This window comes from Glycine max, chromosome 10 (assembly GCF_000004515.6).
Source record: "Glycine max cultivar Williams 82 chromosome 10, Glycine_max_v4.0, whole genome shotgun sequence".
Lineage (NCBI taxonomy): Eukaryota > Viridiplantae > Streptophyta > Magnoliopsida > Fabales > Fabaceae > Glycine > Glycine max.
This window is the reverse complement of record NC_038246.2, coordinates 19,560,893-19,584,591: the sequence shown is the minus strand read 5'-3', so window position 1 is coordinate 19,584,591 and position 23,699 is coordinate 19,560,893. Positions and strand designations below refer to the sequence as shown.

General features: G+C 34.4%; 1 protein-coding gene and 1 pseudogene across 1 annotated transcript; one reads left to right on the top strand and one right to left on the bottom strand.

Annotated features, from left to right (window-relative positions):
* The first annotated feature begins 9,947 nt into the window (after positions 1–9,947).
* On the top strand, positions 9,948–14,177 carry LOC100794415 (F-box protein At2g26850). Its single transcript, XM_003537247.3, has 5 exons — positions 9,948–10,447; positions 10,530–10,591; positions 12,250–12,422; positions 13,068–13,136; positions 13,923–14,177. Exons 1-5 carry the CDS (start codon positions 10,007–10,009, stop codon positions 14,171–14,173), a joined length of 996 nt encoding a protein of 331 aa, XP_003537295.2. The 5' UTR covers positions 9,948–10,006; the 3' UTR covers positions 14,174–14,177.
* An 8,543-nt stretch (positions 14,178–22,720) lies between these two features.
* On the bottom strand, positions 22,721–22,810 carry LOC112998254 (uncharacterized; annotated as a pseudogene).
* Between the last annotated feature and the right edge of the window lie 889 nt (positions 22,811–23,699).

Genomic DNA, 23,699 nt, shown 5'->3' with positions numbered 1-23,699 from the left:
TTAGAACATAATGTGACAATTACTATGACTAAACATGACTCTAAGACAACATGGATTAAGTGATTTACACTTAGATTTTTGTGTTTTTTTTTTGTAATCAATATTTTGGAACAAAATTTAGATCTAAAGGTTCAGCACAAGAATATTATGAATGAAAATTGATAGAACCTAAAATCAACACAAAAACAAGATTCAAGAGTAGATCTACAAAATTTGAACCATAGAAATGCAAGAACAAGTGTAGATCTAAGATTTAATCGGTTTATTTTTTTTTAATCTACTCTAAACAGCACCAAACCACAAGACAATGGAGGATATACATGGAGAATAAGATGAAGAACAAGGAATTAAAGAGAATTCACCGAACAAAAAGATAGAGGAAGCCAAAGAACATCACCTAGATGAAGATGCTCTTGATACCACATGATGCAAGCTCCATTGGAGCTTGTAGGCCTAGGATCTTCTTCATCAATGGATTCCTTTGCTTCTTGGAAGATGAATGGCAGTGGAATGGAGAAGGAAGAGAGAGAGGAGACGCCACTTCAAGGAGAAGATGAGTCTAGAAGAAGCTCACCACCATAGGATGCCATGGATAAGAGCTTGGAGGAAGAAGGAGATGAATGAAGGAAGAGGGAGAGAAGAGCACGAAATTTTGTGCTCCAAATGAGCTTTGAAATCTGAAGTTTAATATTCAAATGATCAAAGTTGAAAAAAATGCACACACATGACCTCTATTTATAGCCTAAGTGTCACACAAAATTGGAGGGAAATTCAAATTTCACTTGAATTTGAAATTGAATTTGTGGAGCCAAACTTTGGAGCCAAAATTTCACTAATTATGATTAGTGAATTTTAGTTATGGTTCAGCCCACTAATCCAAGATCAATTCCAAGATTCTCCACTAAGTGTGCTTAGGTGTCATGAGGCATGAAAAGCATGAAGGACATGCACAAAGTGTGACTATATGATGTGGCAATGGGGTGTAGTAAGCAAATGCTCACCTCCCCCTCTAAAATTTAATTGGATTGGGTTTCTACCAATTCAATTAAATTTATTTCCAACCACACACATCAAATATCCACTTAGTGCATGTGAAATTACAAAACTACCCCTAATACAAAAACTAGTCTAGGTGCCCTAAAATACAAAGGCTGAAAAATCCTATATTTCTAGGGTACCCTACCTACATTATGGAGCCCTAAATACAAGGCCCAAAAATAATGAAACCTTAATCTAATATTTACAAAGATAAGTGGGCTCGTACTTAGCCCATGGGCCCGAAATCTACCCTAATGCTCATAAGAACCCTAGGGCCTTCTCTTGCATCTCTGGCCCAATCTACTTGGAGTTTTCTATCCAATGCCCTTGCGGGGTAGGATTGCATCAAATAGGGCCCTGGGATTTCCCGCTTTGATCACAAGACTCTGCCAGTCGTTCGGAGTCCCCGTCGCACCTAGCAAGGTGATTCGGCCGCCCATCACCTGGGCTTTTATTGAGAAGTATTGCACGCAGAGACAGGCCCAGGGGGATGCTCCGCAGGCCGCAGACGCGCCGCCACCTCATCAGGCTGGCCCAGCTGGATCATTTGATACGGAGCAGTATTTGCGGCATTTGGTTCACCAGCAGGCGGCCAACCACCGGGCGCATGTACAGACCTATGATTGTCTTTACCAGTTGAGCCTCAGCCTGCAGAGCCAGGGTTTTACTTCTTTTTCGTGCCCTACTCCGGATCAGTTCAGGGCAGAGGTCGCTTGGCCCAGAGATTGGCCGGAGGCACCAGCAGAGGCTCCCGACGAGGCAGATGAGGCCCGCGAGGACGAGGAGATGACCAATTTACTTGATTTCATAGGAGGGAGCGGAGCCACATGATTGGGAGATCCCTTGATCCGTATTTCTTTTTTGTTTCCATTTTTTCCTGTTACATATCATCTTATTTTTGTTTGACTAAGGGACTAACGTTTTTTTCGTGTTGATTGACTTTTGTTTTGTACATACATATCGTTTGAGTTGTTACGTCAGTACTTGTTTCGTTGTTGTCAATAGTGTTTGTAGAAATTCCGGAATCGCGTAGAATTTTTTTCATTTAGGAACGTCGTCCTAAAAATAAAATGAACCAAAATCATGATAAAAAAGAGAGAAGTGTAGTGAATAAAATGTCTGCGTATATAAAGAAAAAGGAAAATGTGCATAGAAGGGTTTTTATAAAAAATACGTGTAGAGAAATTCTTGTGTGTGTGAACAACGAGTGTGTATAAAGAAACTTTTGTATGAACCATAGGTGTGCGTTGGAGAAAAATGAACAAGATCTTTGAATGTAAATAGGGTTTGATTGTGTGACATAAAGAGAGAGAGTTCCAATGCGCATACAGAAAAAGTTTGTCATGTATAAGAGTGTAGATATACAAAAGAAAATTTCTTCATAAAGGACCACAGGTGTATAATTTTGTGAATATATAAAAATGAAACAAAAAGGAAAAAGAAATAAAAACCACGAAGGTCGACATGTTATAGTTAAGAAGTATAAATCATTCATAAAGAGCAAACGTATCTTCTGGAAACAAGGGACTGATGCTAACAGTTTATTTTCCGGAATAAACCGAGATAAGAATGGATGAATTCATTGAACTGATGAAAGAACATAACTTGGAAACGTTGGGTCTGTTTGTGTAAATTCCCAACCGTAGTATCACAATGCCATAAACGGGATGCTTGAGTGCCCACCTGGCTGTAGCCATGACCAATTTTGCATGTTGTTTTCAAATCATCATTGTCACACGTGCCTTATGGAGTGATATGGGAGGTCGGCCCGAGACCGACACCTTGACACCCAAATTTGTTTTGCCCCAGATATCAAGATTGGGTTCCCACGATAAAAGACCCCATTGAAACACAACCTTATACTTTTTGAACCTTGGCCTAGAAAAAAGAATCCTCATTCCTTCCCTAAAGCAAATGAAAGCGGAATCTCCTCAAGGGAGAGCGAATAGAATGCTAAAACCCGATTTCCCAAAGAAAGGGATGGGGAAGGAGAAGTGAAAAGAAAGAAAAGGAAGAAATGGAAAGAAAGAAAAAGAAAAAAAATGAAAATAAAGAAAAGAACAAAAGAAAGAAAAGGAAGGATTCCCGATCAAAGATCGAAAGGAAGTAAAAAGGGAAAAGAAGCAATTCTCGATCAATGAAAGAAAGAGAACGGAAGATCTTCAGACCAGATAAATTTTCGGCAAGGTAAGTGACTGCCGGCAAAGGAAAACCCATTTTTGGTGTCTCTTCCCTTCAGATTGCCATTCAAGGTCGTTGTCGACTGGCGATATCCCACCCCACATGAACAAAGAGGAAAAGACCGAAACACCCAGCTTCCTCTCCAAAAACACTACCCTCGAGAAAATCCTATTGGTCCGTGATCGTACGTTTGATCTTTGATTCAATAGGAAGTCGTGTGCAAAATAGAGTCATGGTGCAGTTATGGTTTGGGAATAGGATAAAACACTTGCTTGTGTGAGTTTTATACACTATGAGTGATTTATTTTCAGCTTAGCCCGATGTTTCCCCTGCATGTTCATTTAAAAGCTAAAAGTTGACATCCTGCCCTTCATTCTCGGTTACAAGGAAGATTACCCTTGGCACAAGTATATTGTTTCTCTAAGATATGGTGCTCTCGAGAATGATTTATTTTTCTTTGCAAAAAGCATGTTTGCCTTTTAGGTGGAAAAACCCGGTGGACCGTTCGGTCCTGCCAACAAACTTTTTTCGGAGCCCCATGAATGTTATTGCCTACCGCTATTCATCCATCCTCCACCAACAAGTCTGGAGCCCCGCGAAGTTATTGCGTAGCGCTGTTCGCCAATTCTCTATTCTCCATTTTTTTTCGAAGCCCGATGAATGTTATTGCCTAGCGCTGTTCATGCATCCTCCACCAACAAGTCTGGAGCCCCGTGAAGTTATTGCGTAGCGATGTTCACCAATTCTCCATTCTCCACTTTTTTTTCGGAGCCCCATGAATGTTATTGCCGAGCACTGTTCATGCATCCTCCACCAACGAGTCTGGAGCCCCGCGAAATTATTGCGTAGCGCTGTTCGCCAATTCTCCATTCTCCACTTTTTTTCGGAGCCCTATGAATGTTATTGCCTAGCGCTGTTCATGCATCCTCCACCAACGAGTCTGGAGCCCCACGAAGTTATTGCGTAGCGCTGTTCGCCAATTCTCCATTCTCCATTTTTTTTTCTGAGCCCCATGAATGTTATTGCCTAGCACTGTTCATGTGTCCTCCACCTACGAGTCTGGAGCCCCGCGAGTTATTGCGTAGCGCTGTTCGCCAATTCTCCATTCTCCACTTTTTTTTCGGAGCCCCATGAATGTTATTGCCTAGCGCTGTTCATGCATCCTCCACCAACGAGTCTGGAGCCCCGCGAAGTTATTGCGTAGCGCTGTTCGCCAATTCTCCATTCTCCACTTTTTTTCGGAGCCCCATGAATGTTATTGCCTAGTGCTGTTCATGCATCCTCCACCTTCGAGTCTGGAGCCCCGCGAAGTTATTGCGTAGCGCTGTTCGCCAATTCTCCATTCTCCACTTTTTTTCGGAGCCCCATGAATGTTATTTCCTAGCGCTGTTCATGCATCCTCCACCAACGAGTCCGGAGCCCCGCGAAGTTATTGCGTAGCGTTGTTCGCCAATTCTCCATTCTCCACTTTTTATTCGGAGACCCATGAATTCATTGCCTAGCGTTGTTCATGTGTCCTCCGTTATCAAGCACAGAGCCTCTGGTGACTGGGAAATATGTTTTTCTGTTATTTTCCGGATCGGTTCCTTCGCCAAACATGTGTATATGTGTATATGTATATTATATTCGTTGTTCTTGTTGTTGTTTGTTTTGTGTTGTGCAGAAAAAAAAGAAGAGAGAAAGAGTAGAGACGAGAGTCATCATCACGGAAAGGGCAGGACGGACGAAATCAGTGTCTTATCTTTGCCTTCCTCTTATCTCCGATGAGAGGTAAGTAAAGAGGGGCAACTGTCATACCCTAATTTCGTCCGGGGATTATTATTTGATGATATACAACCTTTGATTGGCCGCTTCGAGATACTTGGCGCCCTTTGTTGCACAATATGTGAAGTCCCGAGACATGCCAAAAATCAAAAGGAAGCAGGCTTACGCGATCCGTGAAAATTCCGTAAGGTGACGGAAATCGAAAAGAGGTGTTTTTCGCAATCCGTGAGTTTTCGTAACTTCTTCGAAAGCTAAAAAAGAGTAAATATATAATCCGTAAGGATTCGTAACCTTGCGGAAGGAAAATAAGTATCGTTACGAAATTCGTAAAGTTTCGTAACGTTACGAAAAAAGAATTACCAAAAAAGGTAAAGGGGGTGCATTTAGTAAAAAGGGGGGTACAAATAGCAATCAGGCCCACTTGGGCCTTCCAGATTCTTCCTCTAGAAGGCTGTTGCTTCTGGAGGAAGCAACCTTGCTCGCCTGGGCGAGCTGGGTGGCAAGCTCCTCCCCTATTTTGCTATAAATAGGGGAAGGAGTGAAGAGGAAAGGGGTTCAGCCTTCTTGACACTTCTTATTCTCTCGAAATTGATGAGGAAAATTGTTTCCGTGAAGAAAATTCAAGTCGAGCTTCATCGTTCGTTCTTCGTTTTCTTCAGTCTTCAACTGGTAAGTACCCCAAACCGAGCTTTTCAATTCATTCTATGTACCCGTGGTGGTCCACATTTTGTTTCATGTATTTTTATTCTCGTTTTCATTCGTTTTCTATACCCCCTTTTGACATGCTTCAGTCATTTATTTAAGTCATTTCTCGCCTAATCAAAAAATAAAATAAATTTCCACCGATCATTGGAATTGTATCATCCGTTATTTTCGGTTAAAATGAATTTCGACTGTTCGGTCGTGCCGTAACCACGTTGGAAATAAAAAAAAGAGGTAAAATAATAATATAATAATAAAAAATATCTTTTAGTAAAATGAAGCGAAAAAATCAATCGGACGTTTTCTCTTTGGAATTTCTCATTCTTAATTGGATTGACTAATAACTAAAGTGAAACTAAGGCTAAAATCAACTCGCCTAGTCAAGCTCGTCCACAAAAAATAGGGTTTGAAAGTTTATCATTTCAGTTTTCTTACCAAGTAAAAAGGATAATTTTTAAGGTCCAACGCCTTAAAAATGATCACTATTCAAGTAAAAAGAATCGCTTGATTCACTCTTAGAAAGAACTACGTAGGTCTGATTTCCTCTCCAAAGAAGGGTACGTAGGAGCAAAAGCCCCGCTTTTGTCGACCTAAAAAAAAAAAGAAATAAAATTTAAGGCAATACAATTTCCACAATTCTAAAAAATAGGTTGTTGTCCTTTGAGATAAACGTGAGAGGTGCTAATACCTTCCTCAAGCGTAAATACAACTCCCGAACTTAGAATTTTCATTTTGACCGGTTTCCTCCGGTTTTTCCGACGTTTCCCACAAATAAACGTTGGTGGCGACTCCGCGCATCCTTCCTCCTTTGGAAAGCGCACCCGTGAGCCTCGCCTCGCTCGCCCGCAAAAGGGCACGTTGCGACACTCACCATTCGGACTTAACATTGAGTGATTAAAACTCCCTTTATGACTAAGTTCAAAACTTTCCTAAAGAGGATATCCCTCTCGGACCCAACTACTACCAGACCGACAAATAATATTCTAAATTGGCTGGTAGATAGCAACATTAGAGAAAGGGACTTAGACTTATTTTTCACAAAAGCTCATACATCCAACTTCAGAGATTGAGGGTATATGTACTACTCGGACTTGATAAACCTCCATACTCGGTGGCCTACTAAGTAGTCTACTTGGATTTAGAGGATCCAAAAAAAATTAAATAAGGAAATAGAGAAACTTTATCTTTTAGTAGAAAGATAAAGATAAACCTCTAATACTGGAAAATATCTATTACTAGAGGAATGATAGAATAAGATCATATGTTTCCCTATTTACATTATCTTAGAAAGGGGATTAAGATATGATAATCTAATCTCACCTCTATAAAAGAGGATCATCATGGTTTAGGTAGACCAACTGAATTTCAACCTATATTATGATATCTGCTTACCTCTACGCCTCTAACTTGAGCATCAAAGAGTCATTGTAGGCACACCCAACCATCATTTGTGGAGGAGTTCATGGAGGAACACCAACATAAGAAGGTTCTGCCAAATCCTATAAGAACACTCATGAAGACAATCATGATGGTATCATTAATTTTATTTCATTTGATTAATTATAATAAAAATTTAAATTAAAAAGAGTAGAAGAAAAAACAACAACTAAAATCCAGATTCATGTTTATTTTGAATCAAAGTATCAACTATTAGTGAAATCTAATTTTGAACCAAATTAACAATATATCATTTTAGGTGGATATATTTAAAGGGATGGCACAAATATGGTCTTTGTGTGACACCCTCTACCCCACACATATATGTACTAATAATAAAAGAAATAGGAATGTAGAATTAATTAAAAGTTTTAAAACACATTTAAATAAAAGTATTTCAAAGGGTAAAAGGCTTACACTCACTTTTCTAACATCATAATAGAATTTGTCCAAATAAATAATAAAATCATCTCGGCTCAAAACAAGGCCCTCCAAGACTTCATGCGATTAATATAGAAAGCTATACCCCAATGTCACATCCTATCAAAGCATTTGTTCCAACGTCCTCTAGCATGAGGTTCTCCATAGCCATCTACCTAATCATCTGCTCCCACGAACATAAATAACACACAGGGAGTGAGTTATCACATTCCTAACTAATAGAGAGAAACAAGACAACATAGATATACATATCATATAAATGAAATACAACTTACTTAAACACAGTTCATGTCATTCCACCACCTGTCGCATAACACCACACCTCAACACAACATGCCTCATTTATTTTCATATCATTCACGTACTCAAGGATCAAACACAATATCACTCAACCAATCAATATCAATCAATACGCAAGTGTTATACAATAGATATAGTAAGACTCAATCCTATATGCAATGTGGTACCGTGTCAGTGAAAAACCTCGTCGGGCGCCTAAGAGTACATGACAAGACAAACCACACACTAGTAAGTTAAGTCACTCTCACAGGGTAAAATCATAGGGAGACCAGTCAGGGTCACTCTGTTTTGTGAGAACGCTCCAACCATATGGGATCAACATAGGTTTCAAGGAACATTCAAATCGAGTGTATTTACCCCCAAGGCCTATACACCGAAGAGTTCGTCAGGGCCTCTCCCTCCTGATTCGGGTCCAACCCAGAAAATATAGCACACAAACTCTATCTATAGACTGTACAAAACACACGACAATCATGATTGCAGAGGTGGTGTCAATTGATGATGATGGTGACAGTGACAATCATGACAGTTGCTGCAACAGTGGTCATGGCGACATAGGTAGTGACGATTGATGATGGTGGTGATGACAACGACGATTATGGTGGTGCCTATAGAGGTGGTCATAATGGTGATAATGATAATCATGATGGTGATGAGTTAATTGAGATATTTTAGGGAGTGATAATTGAGATTTTTATAGATTTAATTGTTGTTTGATTAATCTTTTAGAGATTTGATGATATATTAGATTTTAATTTGAAATTTATATATTTTAATCCCAACCGTTTATTGTTTATAATCTTGATTCGATGGTTGTTATTAGTTATTCTCATGTTCTTACATAAGATAATATTCTCATAGTCACAAGAGTCATACTCTCCTTACCCCCCCCCCCCCTCCCTATCTCTCTTTATATATACATATATATAATTATTTATTGTGCTATTATACTGGTTCAGGTGCATGATTCAACTGTTGACTCACTGGTCCAACCAATGATCCAATACCCTTGTCAAGTCATCACTGACTTTTAAAACACTGATTTGATAAACATGATTCACCAAAACCAAACAAATATGAAGAATACCATTCAGGTTTAATTGCTTCTTTTGCTACATGCATACAATGCCATATTCCAATTAGCAATTTTTTACTCTTAATAGTCTATGTTTGACAAAACTAGTTAAAAGTTAAAAAATAAGTTGAAAAATTAGATTATTAAATTATAAATATTCGGTAAAAGTAACCGTTGAAGTAGTTAAAAAATATAAAATGATAAAAAATAAAATAATGATTTATTTAAAAAGAATAATTAAGAAATTTGATTAATATATTGAGGATAAAAAAGAAAAAAATATAAAAAATTAGAAGCTGAAAGTTAACATTTTTAAAAAAGTACTATGGTTCCAAAAACCATAAAAAAACATAAAAATAGCTTAAATACATTACGAAATATAGTCATAAGCTTTCCGTTCAAGGGTACCATGCTTCATGTTAAATATTTATTTTTTCTCAATAAATAATGAAACAAGCGCGGCTGTCAATTCAAACTTTAACCAAACCGGCACGACATATGTAATATATGTAATTTAGAATTATTTCTACATCAACAATGAAATTAATCCTTTTCAAGTGTAAAGATGACAAAATCATCATTTTCAAATGAATTTTTTTTATCAGTTAATTGATAGTTTTAATTTGTTAACAAGAAATATTGAACCCGTAATATTTTTTTATCTTTTTTTTTATCATTCAACCAATCTTATATATCATTCCTTTAAGTCTTTTTCACACACGACTAAAAATTAAACCTCTATGAAACAAAATTATACCTCCAAGGTTGGTTCAGAATTATTCTTAAACATAAACAAATACATATACACATTTGCAAAATATTTGACCTTGAACTTATCGTGTATTTTAATTAATTAATCTGTTTCCCTCGCTAAACAGTGAGGTATAGCCGGCTTAGTTCGTGTAAAACAAAAAGATAATGATAATCATATCTTTGGCTATATATGCACAGAATTATTTGCTTGATATAACGCCATTACACCAAAGTTGGTCCTCTTCCCTACCTCAGGAGTAGATCGGTTCATCTTATATTTTAGTCCAAGAAAACCTTAGCCTAATACCCTAAGACATGGAGAAGAATATGAAAAATGGTCTTGTCTCCCTCTTGGATTTGCCTGAACCAACCTTGGATTTGATTCTCAAGTGCTTTTCTCCAAATGAACTCTGCACAGTGTCAGAGGTGTGTGTTTCTTTAAAGGATAAGTGCCAAAGTGATCATTTTTGGGAACATCACATCAAACATAAATGGGGTAGGGTGATTGGTGATGCTGTTTATAAGGAATGGGAATGGCACATAACAATTGCTAAAGAAGGAAGTTTCTTGAATCAAAACACCAATAACCAAACTGGGTCAATGGGTACATTTACTGGTGTATGGCCTAATCTATATCTTGGTTCATACTTAGAAGATTGCAAGGTCCTCAATGGTCAACGGCCAAACAACTTCTTGATGTCTTTATATTTCTCTCTTGAGAGTGGTAGGTTCTGGTTTCCTGCTCAGGTTTACAAGGTAAAAGCTGGAACTAGCTTATTACAGGAAGTCATATAATTATTTCCTATATCCTTTTATTTTAATATATTTTTCTTTGCAGGGACTGATGCTTCACAATGCTTTGGTTAGCTATGACTCTGAATCTAATACTTTTCAAGCAAGGTAAGCAAAAAGTTGGCCTCTCCAAATAAATATAAACCTAGCTAGCTACTCACCCACACACATTTATTTGTTACGTGTCTTGTTAATGTATATTTTGCAAATAAATAAATGGATGAGTGGAATTTTTCAAGATTCTAATACAAAATTAAGAGACCTAAATATATTTTAACACTTATTTAATTATATGCATTGTGCATGTGAAACATTTTTTCACAGATATTCGTAAAATTTGATAATTCTCTCACATCTTTTTATTAATATGATGAGACAATGTGATGAATTTCAATTAGGTGTGCGTACAATTTTTTTTATTGATAATGCATATAAATTAGGTTTTTTGTTTTCTTATCATAATCATATGTCTTAAAAGTTAATTATGGAGTGTCTTGGTAGTATCTAACTGAATATATGTCATACATGTTGAATTTTTTTTTATAACATATATGTATGAAGCATCTTAGGTGAAAGTGTGGGAACGAGCAGAACTAATATTGACCATACAATCAAAATGTATGGTTTAATTTACATTTAGGCAATACAATCTTCACCTATTATGCATGTGATTAAGGAACAATCTAGATTTGGAACTTTATACGCGTGATGAATTTTTTTGGGTTAATTATGTTTTTAGTTTTTAACTTTTTGGAGTATTTACTTTCTAAAAAAATTAATTGATTTTAGTCTCTAATCTTTTTGTCCGTCAACCTATATCTCTCTACTAAGTGATGATATTAAATTTGTTTTTAATTATTGAATTATATTTGCTGGGTTAATTTCCAGCAGCTTAAAGTCATTAGAATATGTTTGATTGAGGGTTTAAAATATAGTATTAAGTATTTCTGGCAGTTTCTAACCCTTTTTTTGCCTTTTAATCCTTTTTGCGTGACAAATCACATCAAGAAACACAAATTAACAAACCCAAACCCAAAATCAAATATAAGAGAGACAACAGTGGAACATCCTTCGCTTTCCAAATGTAAAATTAATGTAGAGAGCTTGCTTTCAAATGCAAAAATTAAAGACACGCATTCATCTTTTAAAATAAACGGAAAAGATACAGTGTAACAATATTTTTTCACCTTTTGAAGATTAAGAAATCTATTTATCATGCTATTGATTATTATAAGAGCAAAATTAAAAGAAACTTGGCGTTATAGAGTAATCAACTGATATAGGTTGTCATTGATGCAACTTACCTAACTATACCAGTTCCAGTTCTGAAAACGACCCACTCGCACCATCCAGGTCCTCCGAGAGCGCTGACAGTGAGGAGTTCCATTCCAATTTTTTCGATAGGCGTCGCGAGATCCATAAAATTAACACTGAATCCAACATTTTAAACAAATGAATCAAACACCGTAAAATTACATTTTAAACACTAAATCAAACATTATCTTGCCGTTTTGAATCTTCAGAAAATTAACGCGGAAAAATGTAATTAAATATCATTAAAACAAATGTCACATTATCACTTAAGAGAGTTTGGCGAAATTTAACAGCAAAGAACTAAAAATGTTAACGGATGATCAGGGATTCACACCGATCAATTTTTTGTTAAGAGACTAATAAAAACTCCAAAATATTCAGGGAATTGGTTTGCTAAGCTTATTTGAGTAGAATGTCTCTTTGTGATTAAGTGCATGCATGGTTTATGTTAGGTATCAAACTGGAGGTTGGAGATGTCTAGGGAGGAACATTGAGTGGGACATGGTGAGAGTTCCCTCGGTTGATTCGCCTCCTTATGTTATGCACGTCTCTGATTGTTTAGATAATTTGAAACCAGAGGATCATATTGAGATTCAATGGAGAGGAAATACACATTGTCCTTACGGTATTTTTCTAAGCCCTCAAGGTCCTGTTAACCTATGATTTTTTAATTTAATTTAAGTTTCTATATATTTAAATTTTATTTATTTTTTTACTTTTAATAAAAACATGCATTTTTTTATTATAAAGCACATATCATGAATATTCATATATAGATTAAAAGTAAATAAAATTTAAACAATAATTAATTTTTATATACTTTCATAGACTTGAGTTGTAGATTTGGATCTCTCATACTCTATTATTAGTGTTAATTGTCTTTTGGACATTATGTAACTTTCTTGGTTTAAGTTGTTTTACATATATAAAAATATTAATAAATAAATAAAAGAGAATAGTAATTTTATAAAACTAACTTCACTATTAATATTAAATTGAAAAGTTAAACTAATACTTATTAGGGATATTAGTAGAAAAAAATTAGTATTACATTAAAAATTAACAAAAAATTATTTTGAGATATTTTTTAAAATATGATATTTATTTTGGAAGGGACGGAAGGGAGGGAGTAATTTTTAATCTTGAATATTGAATGACTTTACCTTAATTTTTTTCAGTAGAAGAACAAAAACTATTACTCGTGTTAAGAGTTATGACGAGATCTATTATTTTTAACTTCATGTCATACAAAACTTGAGATGCATTGCAGATTGGTGGTATGCTGTTATTGGTCACTTGGACTCATGTAACAAGAATAATTGTCAGTGTCATTGGAGTGGTAAGAAATTTTCCGATTCCTTGTTTCCTCTAGAATATTTTTTTTGGCAGTTTCAACCTTTCGACCCAAGAATACTTTTTGGGTTATTTGGGTGAATTTTCCTTGAAACTTAAGATGATGAAAAAGAAATGTTGTGATTGTAATTAACTTGCTGAAGACGTTGAAAATGGTTGTTATGATTTTTTTTTTTATTATTATATGTGGCCTTTATTTTTACTTTTATTTGAAATAAAAAGTTTAACAAAAACCAAGAAGAAATTCTTTGACGTACAACTTTTATTCTAAAAAGAGATGAAACAATAAATTATAATGAGAGAGGAGAGAAGCCAAACATTACATAATTTAATTAGAATGCATTAACAATATGTATAAATAATATTTTTTTGTTATTAAATTATGTGTTGTCGTGTATGATGAGAATTTTAACTTTTGTAACAATTACTTTAAAAAATTAAATTTAAAGTGATTTCTAATAAGTTGATAGTGTAAGAATTTTTAGAATATGTTAGAAAAAAAAATTATTTTGAAGAGTTTTACAGAAAATGTGTAAAAAGGATAATTAAATGAGTGGTGAGAAAAAAATTGAGAGCAAATGAGATGTTAAGAAAAAAAAATTTCATACTCTTATCATGTTTCACAAAAAAATTATTAACTTTTTAACATTTTTCATAGTAAAAGTGTTAGACAACTATGTGAAATTGGATCAGTTAATAATTTAAAAAATATTTTGTTCTAATTTCAGCTAATAGGTACTTAAATTGCATTTAATCTTCTTTTTTGTGATAGATACGTTGATCGTTGAGTTCAGACAATACCCTGAAATATCAAGCATGAGACGAATAAGGTTATCTAGGAAGAACACTGGAGAACAAGGTGATCCAAGAAGTGGATACTATGGAGGAATCAGAAAACTTCACAATGAGGATGAGATTGAAAAATGGAAGAAGCTCTTCCCAAGTCAAGTTCAGGTACATGCTACTTGGACTTTACTAGTCACAATTTTGCATATCTTAAGTTTCAACGTTTCTTTCCTTTGAGTAGGCTTAGGAAAAAAAATAGTTGTCATGCACGGTTACTATAAATATTTTAATGGCAAACAAAAAAAAAAATTCAATATCACTTTTGTACATTGGATCACATCATTAATTATATCCCAAAATCAAGACAACTAAACCTAATCATATCTTATCTCTATAAATTATGGATATAAGATATTTATAAAGATAAGATATGATTAGATCCTATTTCTTTGAAATTAGTATATGCGTTGTTAGACCTTAGAATGAGGTTTACTCAATTTGATGTTCAACACAACCTCTAACCCTAGCTAAAGAAGGAGATCCCAGAACAATTTTTTGGACAATAATTGTAAAAATTAGTTCTTTCGATCTTATTTATAAGACCTAATTACCTAATTTATTAATATTATAAAAATAGTTAATTTAATTTATAACAATAAATATGTCTTAAATTTATATTTTATTTTTCAAAACTATCATTATCATCAATACTTTATTTTCTTTCTTCAAATTGTTTGTCATTATAATCTCTTTTGTAATTAGGATATTTTAATTTAAAAATAATTAATAAAAAATACTTTATGGATTGTGTCTTATAAGAAAAAAATACTTATGAATAGAAATATATAAGAGTAAGAAAGTTATATGCCACAATCATTAAATATACCCACTAATTTTCCCTTTATTTTCATTTTTTCCCCAAAATATTGTTATAATTTTCTTGTCAATTTCAATTCTTTTTGTTTTTCAAAAACTTGTTCATCCCTCTTCCTCTCCAATTCACCCCATCTTCTGTCACCCATTCTTCTCGACTTATTTTTCTTCTCTCCTTCTCTCCTTGTTTGTTCATACCGTTGTATGTTAACCTTTGATACATTTTTATTAAAGTACAAAAATTACAAAACAAACTAAACACCACTGCTAAGGTCTCTTGCTGTAACTTCTAAACCAAAATCATGTGGTGAAGTTCACCTTGTATGTGCTCAAGGTTTCTGAACAAGATTTGTCATTGTTTTTAACGGAAATAATTTCGTATTAATATCACGATTAAAAAAAAGTGATGCATTCCACCGGACATTAAGAACATTATTCCTAGCTCCCTATAGCGCCAGCACTTGTGCTCTACAATTAGATTCACAATCACCCCTAAGAAGGTCATTAATCATCATAACCACATGTCCATGATTGTGTCAAATATCACTTTCATTTCTCTCTCTCCCTGGATTGGTTCCAGTGTGCCCAAAAAATTAGCTTCGTTAAGAAGGGGTGTACGGAGGTGAGTTGGGAAGGAAGGGAGTGAATGGGTTTCCTAAAAGAAAGGGGATTAAAATTGGCAAAGAAATTATAAAGATGTATTTGAGAAAAGCAGTGAAAACAAAGGGGAAAAGAGGGGGTATATTATTAATTTTGTAGGGTATATTTAATAATATTCTAAACTTACATGAGAATTTGTAATTAAGTATATAGTATTTTTTTTATCTTGAGTGAGAGATCATGAATGTCCCCCAATCCGATCCATTGAATCAATGATTAATCTTTTTTGTGATGTGTGAGAGTCATTGATTTAAAATTTTTTTACCCATGATGAGAGTCAAACAGAAGTTCTCCCATTAAATATATAGTATAAAAGATCTTTATATTGTTATTGTTTTTAATTAAATTTAAATAAAAAAAATTAATCATACCAATTGGTTTTATTTTGTACTGTAAAAAGTAGAAATCCCTCTTTGATATTCCTTCAAAATAATATTAAGTAAAAAATTGACGATAATAATCATAGTATTTGAGGTAATGAGATTGATCATGTTAATTATGACCATTTTAATTTTATTTTCAAAATTATGGCAAAAAGATAAAAGAAAATTGTTAAACAATGAACTGTTTAAATTAGTTCTTTTGTTTTTCTAATAGATGGCGCCTGTGTTATACATGCCTCCAGTGGCAGCACAAATCCAAATCCTCTAGATTTTGAAGTGAATGTCAGGTATATAACATGTACCATGCATTGTTCCAAGAAAAACTCTACTTTTCATTTGGGCAACCAATAAAATCTAAATCAAATTCTGCACTGAACCTTTTTACATTGCACTTTCTCCTTATGCAGATACTTAGCAACAATCTTGATTGAACTCTGAGTCACATTATATATCTTTTTTTCTGGTTTAATTTCTAACTAGACTAGATTTTATCGCAGGGTTCTACTACTTTCTCTATGAATGAAATTAGTTGGGAATTGGCTTTGCAAAAGAAAAACACAAGCAGCTGAAGCTGGCTGTTACTGAAGAAATATTGATGTTGTAATATATATTTCATCCAAAAAGGAACATTTTATGTAACTTTTGAAAGCAAGCGTGACTCTTGTTGAATAAAATGACTTATACCCAAGATGGGGTGAGTTGGATATTAAAATACTTTCTTTAAAACTTTGGTAAACCCCTTTTTGTAAGATCCAAACACCTTGATTCTTGAGTTGACTTAAAGATATAGATTGTTTTGTTAATATATAGATCCTTTAATTCTAAGGTTCAATTCTTAAAGAATTTGATTGAATTATTAAGAACAAGTAAACAATATTTTACAAAGAATCTTTAACAAAAATATAAAGAGATGAAAGATAGAGAAAAATACACAACCAATTTATATTGATCCGATTTCAAATGAAACCTACATCCAGTTTGAGATCTAAAACAACTTAAGCTTGAATCTTTCATTGAACATTAATTCAATTGTTTACAAAAAAACTCACATGCACATGCAACCCACACATGTACTACTTCTTGATACCCTCAAGAAAACACTTACACATGTAAAAAACCCTCTACATAAACCAAACTTTTAGTAACCCACTGATGTGTCATTATTTTTTCATATTTCTTGACCTTTTTTGTCACCATTTTAATTACTGATTAGTCTTAATTGTCAAATTAGTTATGCAGTTTTATCATTTGGGCCTACTTGACTAATTTTGTGTTTTTAATTTAATTTCAGGAGAATTATAAGCAATTGGGCTTAAATCCAGAATTGGGCTTGGACTTGAAGAGAGCAGACAATTTTATTTTATCAAATCTTATCTTATCCAGATTTTATTTCATCTAAATTTTATTTTGTCCATATGTTATTTCATCCAATCTTATCTTATCTTGTCCAGGTTTTATTTTATTTCGTTTATGGACTTGGACTGAAAATAGATTTGTAAGCTTTGAGGCTGAGGACCTATATAACAGCACCAGGATTTTAGTTTAGGGAGTTTTTGGAGAGGAGAATAATTTTAGGTTTTGTAATTCCAATTTTTATTACTGTTCATGCACACTGTTCATGTAGAATAAAATTTGTTTTTTGCAATTTCATTTCTGCTTCAATCTACAATTTCATTTTCAGATTAATGGAAGACTAAGTCTCAAGTGTTGTTTTCTCTTGAGGATCAAGCACAACTTTCTTTGAGGTTTTGTTATTACTATTGAATACTGATAAGTTTTTTTTTCTTCACCAATTACTCTGTATTTGTTGCTATTAATCCATGCATGCTTAGTGCTTGATTAATTGTCTTTGCGCTTAATTTAGGTTCATGCTTAATGATCAGTTTCGTTCATAATTAATTGGTGTATGTGTTGCTTAATCACATAATGACAACCTTATGTTAATTTTCGCTTAGTAATTTAATTTAGGGTTGGATTAAGTGGTTGAAATAGTTAGGGATAAATCCTCGTAACCTAGGATAAGAGACTTGCTTGTGAATCAAGGGGAAACAACATGTTTTAATTCTGTTATTTTCTAATTAAAATTTGCTTGCTGTTTAAATTACAAAAACAAACAATCCCCCCCCCCAATTCATTACTGTTTTATCACTATCTATTATGAATGTTGTTTGACCATTGCTTGTCGGAAGACGACCTAGGATCACTTCCTAGATACTGCATTTTTAATGTTTATTTGATTCGGGTACGACCTCGATCAAATTTGGCGCTGTTGCCGGGGAGCAGTGGGCCAAAGGTTCATAATAGTGTTTAGTTGTTTTGTTTTGTGTAGCGTTCTGTTTAGCATTTCAGTCGCGTCCCTTGTTTAGCAACTGTTTTTAGCGACTGTTTAGCTACTGATTCAGTTGGTGTTTTGCTGTGAACAGTGATTAGCGACTGATTTTGCAATTTAATTAGCAATTTTTGTTTTGTGTGAAAAATACCAGGAGCACTTGGTGTGGTTGAATTTGAGAGAGACAAAAATTTTGGGAACTTGTTTTTAGCAAAACTTAAAACGACCATAACTTTTGTTCCGGGTATCAGAATGACTATTATTATATATGCATTTTGGGTAGAAAAAAATTTCCCATATTGTGGCAACCCGCTTTAGCTGGTTGGGGTCTCCCAAACTCGAAAAATGAGTTGTTTACTAAGTTTTTTTTTTTTTATTTTTCAAGTATTATTGTCCTATTTTTCTAAACTTTGCTTAAGTAGTTTTCATAGTTAGACTTTGAATTTTTGTTTGAAATTTTTTGTGCTATCTTTTGATGATTTTAGGGTGTTGCTCACAAAATTTCAACTCATTTGGATATCATTTGACTATAGTTGTAGTTTTAACCCTCTTCTGGTGCTTGTTTGAGAACACATTATTTGCTGCATATAGTGCATGACTAGGGGCAATCCAAGTGATTTACAACCCTTTGATCCTAAAATAGATAGAACCTTTCATAGATTAGTTAGGCATAGTGTGCATCCTGATCATTCTGTGCATTGTGAGCATTCTGAGTATTCTGTTGCTGGTGATTCTGAATATTCTGATTTTGAGCATTCAACTACTAATTTTCATACTGAGAACATGGCTCAACCTCCACCTCGTGAGAGGACTCTTACGGAGATGGCTGCACCTGATTTCACTTATGAAAGCTTGTGCATTCAATATCCTGATGAGGGTGTTCCATATGTTCTCTAGACTGGACTTGTAACGATCCGCCTCGTCACTACGATATCAACACTCTAAAGTGCGCTAAATTTTAATTTTTATAAAAAGAACTCCCTTAATTTACTTATGAAAATAGAAGAATTTTTTTTTCTGTCCTAACATACATTCATCCAACAATACGTCATTAATTAAGTGAATATACATAATTATATAGAAACAGTAACTTGATACATGTCGTACACATAAACGAAAATTAAATCTGTTCATAGGTATAATTAAAATCCCAGTTTTACATCTTTAACTCAACAAAATAAAACTTAAAAACCAACTACGGAGGAGTTGATTACAAAACACAACTCTCTCCCAAAATAACACCAACGTCATCACGTCGGCTCAGCGGCTCCTCACCAGAATCTTACTTCTTGCACTCTGTTGTTGTTATTCTGCTCCCACGAACAATGTTCGTGATCATCACAGGTATCAACCACACGATACAAAATTGCAAGGGTGAGTTCATTATAAAAAGAACCAATACCAATTCCAAATAACCACAATTAGCAAGGAACATAGGAAAACATGATGAGCACACACAACATTCATTATTCAACACTCATATCCAACAAATATTCATCATCCACATCCAACAATTACTCATCATTCATCCATGGACCCAATCAAGACTGCACAGAATGATGCATGCACCTAACTTAACCACTCAGATGCAATGTGGTATGTACCAACAATAACCAAACCTCAGGAAATAGCCTAAGTGTGTCTACACGACACTCTCACTTAGGGAACTGTGCTGAGTTCGTTAGCACCACCCGATTGTGCGCGTAACAGCCCCCTTCCCATAGGTGATCAGCTTGGGAGCCCAAAGGTGTTCCCTACCAGGTGACAAGCCCCCTTAGTACAAAGTACACTTGGCCACAGTTACTCTATTTCATGTGTCATATGAGCTATGATCACGGCCAAAAGTAAGTGCCAAAGACCATGGACCAATTAAAGCGCCTAAGCATCTCCTCAGAAATGCTTAGATTCTCTAACCACGCTAGTTACCCACGTCTGGGCCATCCGACAAGGTCAGTGCACTCTACCCCCCATGACATACACTCCATACGACGTATGATCATGGCCAAAAGCTAGTGCCAAAGATCCTGGAAGGTCAGTGCACAGTGCCCCCCACGAACATACACAACATGCACATGGCAATGCATTTCCAACATCAATCAGCATTCCATTTCCATGTCATTCTCAACATAAATATCATCTCGTCTCAATGACGTTATCAACAACAACAACAACCTCATTTCATATTCACATATTCATCAATAATAACAATCATGTTGACATGGTCTTTATTAACAATGTCATCTCAAATAAATATCATCATAATTATCATTATCATCACATATCAATTAAAAATCCTCAATAGCGATATCAACAACAAATCGCATTTCACACACACACACACACACACACACACACACACACACACACACACACACACACACACACACACACACACACACACACACACACACACATATATATATATATATATATATATATATATATATATTCATGCCTGAGATTCACACTCACAGGTCTTCAAACAGCATAAATCTAACAAACACAACAATATCATTCATCACAATACATATAGTCATTGCCTTATCGCTTAATCCACACAAAACTTTTATATGATATAATTTGATTATAAATTCTAGTTTTGTGTACTTGCTTCCTTCATACAATGTTTGGCTCCCATCGTTTAGAAGCTCATAAAAGCCATTATGATCTTCTCTTGGTTCATCATTTACTATTTCATCTTCATTTAATGGTTGTGATGCACCTACATTAGGGTCATGTTGCCTATATTGTTCAAATGCGTCATTGATCATCATTTCCATTGGGTTTTGAGGTTGAACACCACTATCTTGGAAAACATCTTCCACTTGAGAAGATTCTAATGCTTGCTTTTCACCATGAAGATCCCATATAACATAGTTTTGAGGAAATGGTTTATATAGCAAGTGATCTTCAACTATGTCTCTAGTTTGCCATTTCATAAATCCACATTTTGGACATGGACACCGAATCGTTTCTCCTACAGCTCCATTCTTAAAAGCAAAATCTAAGAATTTACTCAAACCAATGGAGTAATCAATTGAGTTTCGGGCCTTTGAAATCCATGACTTATCCATTACAAAAGATACCTAAACAATTTTATTAAAATAATTTATCACACTATGATAATATAACATAGTATAATTTGTATTAAAAAAAAGTAATTCCCCCACAAAATTATAATATAAATTAAGAAGAAAAACTATAATATTTTTTCTAACTAAAAAGAATAATTGGTGGGGGAAGAAGCATAATCTAAGATTCAATACCAACTTTTATGTTACAACTACTACCATATATGTTATAAAATAAGAATAGGTATTTAGAATAAAAACCAATGGAACCAACAAAAAAAATGAATTACAAAAAATTATAATAAATTACACTTGTTAGCTAACTAGTAGAGGTCGTAACATAAAAATACTATCATGAAAATGTAATGTACGTTGTAAACACATAAAAATAAAGATTACAATGTTTAATCAAAATAAGAGAGAGATGAAGTACCTTTGAACTTCCAGTAAATGAAGGCAGGGGAATGTGTCTTTTGCTATTGCCTAACCAATTTCAGCACCTCTCAAGAACTTCAGCTACAAGCTTTAAAAAAAAGGAAATTAAGTTAGTATTATATACGACAAGTTAGTATTATATATATATATATATATATGACCTTAATAGCCAAAAAAGAAAAAGCAAATTAACCACTTTGTCTAACGTTTCTAATGAAGTACTGTAACTTGATTAATCTTTCTAACATTCATAGGTCACTTGGTCAAACATCCCCAAGCCTAAATGCATTTGCAGCAGGCCAAGCAACAATTTATAAGATGTTTGAGACAATTGCACGAAAGCCAAAAATTGATGCTTATGACACAAATGGTGTTGTCTTGGAAGACATAAAGGGATATATTGAACTCAAGAATGTTCACTTCAGATACCCTACAAGGCCTGATGTTCAGATCTTTTCCGGATTCTCATTGTATGTTCCAAGTGGCACAACTGCTGCTTTAGTGGGCCAAAGTGGAAGCGGAAAGTCTACTGTGGTCAGTTTATTGGAAAGATTCTATGATCCTGGTGCTGGAGAAGTACTCATAGATGGTGTGAATTTGAAGAATTTTCAAGTTAGATGGATAAGAGAACAAATTGGGCTCGTTAGTCAAGAACCTGTCCTATTTGCAACTAGTATCAGAGAAAACATAGCCTATGGAAAAGAAGGTGCAACTAATGAGGAGGTTACAAAGGCAATAAAACTTGCCAATGCTAAAAAGTTCATTGACAAGCTGCCTCAAGTGTTTAATTCCAAAATCCAAACTCTTACCTTACGTTAGCAACTATTGCTTCAGGTTGCTTTCTTTTATCAAGTTAGTTAGTGTGTTTTATTCTGTTTGTAGGGCCTTGAGACAATGGCAGGCCAGAATGGGACTCAACTTTCTGGTGGGCAAAAGCAAAGAATTGCAATTGTAAGGGCAATTTTGAAGAACCCAAGAATCCTTCTTCTTGATGGTATTCACTTTTATGAAAACCCATTTTCTGTAAGGTATTCACTTTTTGCATGCTTGCTTTCTGTAAGTTATTATATCCCTGAAGGTTACGAGAGGCCTGCTCACACAGGAAACATGCCCCTGCTTTTTTCATCAGGTTTATTCCTCTTCATTTTTGTTTTATAAAAGGTTTTCCCACACAATCCAAATTAAATTAAACTAGAGAAAAAGGGACAACCTCAAGTAAAATTAATACAGTTAAGGGAAAATATAATGAAGAGGATGACAATTAGTTCATTTGGATTAGCTTCAGAAAAAAAAAATCAACTTTTAGATATTTTTTCTCAAGTCAATCTGGTGAGATTACTAAAAAATCTCTATAGTCTTTTTCTTTTCAGGATTTGTGATTTCCCAGAACAAGTTATCTAAGTAACTAATAAAAAAAATCTTAAAAATAGAACAAACAAAAAAGCCATTCAAATGGGGATGCTGTCCCTGAAGTGTTTCTATTAAGCGGTATCTATTAGGCATACTTTCATGTATCTATGATTCTAACAATCAATCAAACCATACTCGAGTTACGAAACAAAGTATATGCAAAAAGAAATTATAACATTGATGTGAGTAATCCACAATTGGTTATACATTATTGGGATCGTTATTCCAAAAAATAATTAAACAGAGAATAACCAAAACCAAAGCAACAAACAGTACTCACCTTAAAATGAACCCTAAGGTCGGCGCCTCTAGCCTTGCAAGCTGCATATGAAAAACGATAAGAAAAAAAATGGGGGCCTTAGATTGAAAGAGACCACAAATGCCGTCATTTTAGCGAATAATAAGTATCGATATCAAAAAGTAAAAAAGAAAACTGTGAATGAAACCTACACTTAGTTGGATTGTCAGGCTCCCTTGAGTACTTCACTTGCAGAAACAGATGGTATGAAAAGACGGATCGGAGATCTGATACAAACTAATTCAAATAATCAAGTGAATGGGATAGAGCAGGCCTCTTGTAACCTTCAGAGAAAACTAGGAAA